At 40.3% G+C, this 5215-nt stretch overlaps 1 protein-coding gene across 1 annotated transcript; it reads right to left on the bottom strand.

Annotated features, from left to right (window-relative positions):
* Positions 1–335: 335 nt before the first annotated feature.
* Positions 336–4558, bottom strand: LOC104357585 (claudin-8-like). The gene has a single exon (XM_033011226.2). The coding sequence runs from the start codon at positions 4388–4390 to the stop codon at positions 3722–3724; it is 669 nt and encodes a 222-aa protein (XP_032867117.2). The 5' UTR covers positions 4391–4558; the 3' UTR covers positions 336–3721.
* Between the last annotated feature and the right edge of the window lie 657 nt (positions 4559–5215).

The raw sequence follows: 5215 nt of genomic DNA, 5'->3' as shown, positions 1-5215 counted from the left end.
AAATATTGATTTGCTTCAAGAAACTTCTTATAAGCAGGTCTTGGAAGTCAGCACTAAATCAGTTTTGTGTACTTTATTTCCCAAGGAATCAGACCCACTTTGTTTATTATCTAGCAAAACCCAAAGCATAATGGAAAAACCAAGACTGAATCAGGAAAGGACATTATAAAAATAGTGAAGCTGTCTTTCCCTGGCAATGGGGAAATACATTCATTCACTTTAATATAAAAAAGAAATAATGATACAATGATTAAAAAAAACACCAAAACACTGAAGGGTTCATACATTTATTTCAAATACTATCAAAATCTCAGCTATTCACATTTATTTCCAAATTCATTTTGCCCTGCAATCACAAAATATTAAAGTATATAATAGCATCAAGATATTAAACTCCATATTTAACAACAGTATTTAATCAGCTGCTCTTAACAAATACAGCAGGCCTGAAGTTTCTGACAGTTGTGCCTAGGGGAATGTGAACATAGCATCACTGAAGGAAGTTTACTGCCTCCATTCCTCGGTGAAAACAGTTCTAGCACACAAAAGCCTGACACAATTTTTCAGTAATCTCTGGCCCATCCATATCAAATGACACTCACGTGTCAGGACTTTTCTTCTGAGAGAAAAGTCCAGTCAGTGGCAATTATTCACACCCTGCTTCTTGGTCCTCCATCACACAGTGTGTAACCAATTCTCTGTTTCCACAACCCTCCTGTGCCCTGGAGTGAAGAGGTGGCTCTTTCCCTAAATGTCTTTGCTGCATTACACACGTTCCTGAGCATCTTCTCCTCACCTATCTCACTCAGAACGGACACGTTCAGCCATCTGTATAAGCTCCAAGAGTCACCTTAGACACTCAGGGTTCCCTGAGACCCTGCCTGGCTGGATATAACCCAGGAGGGGCAGGAGCTCTCCTGGAGCAGCAGACAGAGGGTAGAAGGTGCAGCCTTGGTCACTAGAGACCTGTACAAGCTCTGCCATCGCTCCCTTCAAGCCAAGGTCTTCCTGTTACCCTCAGAAAACTCATAAATAGCAACAGTTTATTTTCAAAGCTCAACTGCAGTTTTTCATCAAAGCCCTTAGAACTTCCTTTTCTTACTCACACCTCCAAACTGCAGCTTCCAAGTAGTCAGTCCGGAGCATCACAGTTTTCGAATAGGGGGAAATGAAGAAGAAAAAACTCTATTTCCCTTAGCAGATGCAAATGCACCCATACAGTTTACTCAGCCAAATGCATTCCTCGCATACAGAGGTAGAATATCTAGTAAACATCTTAATGGGGTTTTCTCCACCAGAATCCACAATAAAGGAATTTCTGTTCTGTCCAAAGGGAGAAGGCTAACCACTGTGTTACACCTATTGCAGATTAGATTCTTATAAGAAATTTGTTCCTGCATCAAATTCAGAAGTTTTAGTATCACAGACTCTTAAACATATTTGGGTGAGTCTAAAGCGCTAAATCACATTACCAGAAAATGCTGTTTGTGTCAAGAAAAACCCAGACATCCAAACAGCATCCCAGCCTAGCTGTACACTTGGAATCAAGGTCACAGTCCAAACCCACACGAAAGCACAAGGTTGTCTGAGCTTAGAGATTTTGTTTGAGCTCATCTTTTGATCAACTGGTAAAATAGAAAAATGGAGGAATATGCAGCCATCAGATGTTAATGTCAGATGTAAAAAGCTTACATTTTCTTTGAAATTAATCTTAAATGCTCAAATAAAGCTGTTTTCTCTTTCAACTCTTTGAAAATAAAATTACTAAATGACACACCCAGTTCAAATTTGATTTCTAGATGAACCCACTGATAGGGAAATCATTCAGGACCCTTTAATGTTATAGAAAACTGCACTTAATTACTTCTTAAGCACTTTTATCTACATAAAGTTGCATTACCTTGCATACGTCATCATTTAAATTCACTACTTACATATAAATATGTATCACATACTCTGCTTTGCTAATCACAAATATCATCTAAATTAATTCAAAAAGTGTAATTCTGGCTTATTCACCAAAAATGTACTTGTTAAGCAAAATATATATTATAGGACATAAATACAATAATAGGTGAAGGTCCTCAGGGTAGTATAAGTTATTACCAAAGTCAACAGCATGACTCCACTGAAATGAGCTGTCTGACCCAATGACAACTGCTGTGACAGGCATCAGCAGATACAAGACAACACAAAAAATATGTGTTTTAGTACTAGAAAACCTATTTACAAATGTTCTCTTAAAAGCTCATCTGGAATTAATAAGTGCTGATTTGACTGCTCAAGTGATGAGCAGGATACATTAAACTTGTTTTCTGGTGACTAGAAAATTTCTACTAAAAGATCTGAGCTGGTTGTCTTAAATGTAAGTGCACATTAGCTAATATATGTAATGAATAACTGTGTTCAACAGCACTGTTTCATTTAGGTTCATCTGAAGTCAAGTTAATAAAAGGCTTGTTTAATTAAATGCAGTTTTCCATGTTCTGCTTCAAACTGAACAGCCAAATTAATATATAGAAGCATTGCTCTGCTCAACTAGAGAAGTCATTATACCTTTTTTTCAGATAACAATCATAGACACTAAAGGATAAAACTGAGTACCTGTGTCATGGAATTATCAATTAAATGATACTATCCATTAGTACTGTGTTTTGAACTGGACCTTCTTTGGTCCTTTATCAACATCATGACACACACATGTCAAAAGCAGGTTCCAAGTTTTAAGGCATGGAAAAAAACCATGCAACTGCAAACACTGTTGAATTCTGCACAATGGATAGATAGACATCAGACTACTCAGTCTACATTTTAAAATAACTCTTGTGAACACAAAGCAGTCAGAACATTCAGGTTCTGCTTTCGTGGGTGTTATTGACGATGTAGGCAGGGACTCTTGATCCTCCAGTGGGCAAGTGAGTATTACACATTTATGTGGCCTGGCTTGTTTAATTGTACTTGACATTGGCGCAGTGCTTTAAAGTGCATAAAGACAGATGGTCTGTCTTGAATTTTATAGAAGAGTAGATGCTGACTATAGAACAGAAGAAGCTGTGAAAGACAAGAGGTAGCAAGCAACAGAAAGCTAATACATTCGTGGCGAAGTGATTAAAATTATATTATTCCATGAGCTGGATTCTGTGCCCGCAGAAGAGATAAGAAGGATACATCAACTGCACAAGCACCTATGAAATCTGCAGTCAATCATAGAGGCCTCTGACGGGAGAGCATGGACATTTGTATGCCAGTATCAGAAGCTGGACTGCTGGCAGCTTCTCCATTCATTCAGCAGCTGCTTCAGCCATGCTGCCAACTCCATGCTTCTCACTGCTGCCCTAGAGCAGTCTTTATGAAGACTTTATCTTAGAGTAAAATGCACTGCTCCCGTTGCACACTGTGGGTTTAAGGGAGGGCAATGGTGCTATTGCACAGCAGCTGCCTTCCTTCCAGCCCAGCCATATGCTGTTCGTCTTCCCTGAGAGACTCCTGGCTGCTGCTGTTCCCACGCCAGTCTTCATTCCCATAAAATGGTGAGAGTGTTCTTCTGACTGTGCTCTAACATAATGCCCATGTAATACCATTTCCTGTAAGCGTGTTAGCATGTCAATAGTAAATAGCAAATGAACAAAATTGTTCCTCCACTACTGACTCAGAGTTTAATTAGACACTGAAGTCAATCAATACATATCGACATGCTAAGCAGAAAGATCACATGGAGCAACTACACATAGGCATGCACACTTAGGGGCGGCCCTCCTGCAAAGTCGGGTTTGTGCAATCTGTGACGGGAAAGCGAGGGATACCTGGATTTTGAGGAAGTGTCAGCCCAGCACCAGAAGCCACAGTACATTGCTCCCGCAGCGATGAGAAGTGCAGTGCTCACCCAGCCCACATAGAGAGCAGCTCCTAGTTCTCGTTTCAGTGGCATAGGGACTTTCGGATCATAGAAGTCGCGAATGATGCTGCCTCCAGTCCAGGACACAGGGAGCAGAACAAGGATGCCCGTCAGGAGAAAGGCAACTCCAGCTGCCAGTACGAAGATGCTGATGCCCTGATGATCCTCCTTGGTCCTGTGAGTGTACTTCACACCAACAATGGCCATCAAAAAGGAAATGATTGACAAAATCACTGCAATGCACATGAGGGCTCTGAATGCCTCCAAGGTGGGAGGGAGAGCCAGGACAGAGTCATAAAATTTGCACTGCAGCCTGATGCCCAGCTGACTGATGCAGTCCATCCACAGTCCTTCCCAGATGGTCTCAAACACCACGATGTTGCCATCAATGTAGGCAGAAACTCTCCACTGCGGCATAACTGTGGCTGCCAAAGTCCCAACCATGCCGACACCTCCAAGTATTAGACCAGTGATTTGTAACACACAGCAAGCCATGCTTCTTCTGAAAAGGACACCTCAAGCAAGGTGGCCTAGAAAGTCTTCCAAAATCACTTTTTCACAGAAGAAATATAAAGTATGAGAGGGAATATTTTTTCCAGTAGTCTCCTCATATGGCAAGTTGTTGGGCTTTTTTAAAAGCAGCTCACTCCAGTCTGAGGTTCAGACAGGTGGAAATCCATTTCTGACTGGCTAGAAGGATGTGCTATTTATTTGCTTTGAAATCCCCTCTGACTACAGCGCCTACCCATCAAGCCTAACAAGTTTCCAGCCAATGGAAAACTAGAAGGGGTGTGTCATAGTTGATTTTACTGCTTCTCATAGTATGTCTGTAGTGATGCTATAATTAAGTAAGTGTCAGGGATTCAATTAAAGGCACCTAATTGCAGGGCTAATAATTTCTTAACTGCAAGATTGCAGCTATGTTGAAATTTAGTACAGAAAGTCTGAACTTCCATCTGTTAAAATATTATGTAAAATAGGTCATTACAGTTGTTCTTATGACAAAAGCTAAACTTGGACTTGGAGTGGGACTTACTTTCTAAGTGCTACAGCCCTGCGAAAACATCTGATTTTTTTTTTTTTTAAATCAAGCTAGTAGGTACTTTGTGTAGCTCTTTAATGTAGAGTCCTCATTTTGATCAAATACAAAAGTATAATCATGATATTAGACAGGTACAGGAAAGTCAAGTATTACAATCAACATCAAAGCTTTGCTCTACTAGATGCATAATTCACAAGGGAGACAAAGAAAATAGCTGGCAGAGTTTCACAGCTTCTGATTTTGAATCCACGAGTAAGGTCGCTGTTAGGAAATAATCC

This window comes from Tyto alba, unplaced genomic scaffold (genome assembly GCF_018691265.1).
Source record: "Tyto alba isolate M040663 unplaced genomic scaffold, T.alba_DEE_v4.0 Super-Scaffold_14, whole genome shotgun sequence".
Lineage (NCBI taxonomy): Eukaryota > Metazoa > Chordata > Aves > Strigiformes > Tytonidae > Tyto > Tyto alba.
The sequence above is the reverse complement of the archived record's forward strand: the minus strand, read 5'-3'. Positions and strand labels throughout refer to the sequence as shown.

What these genes read in the sequence shown, in the direction of transcription:
- LOC104357585 (XM_033011226.2), bottom strand. Translation starts at nt 4,390, where the DNA reads ATGGCTTGCTGTGTGTTACAAATCACTGGTCTAATACTTGGAGGTGTC.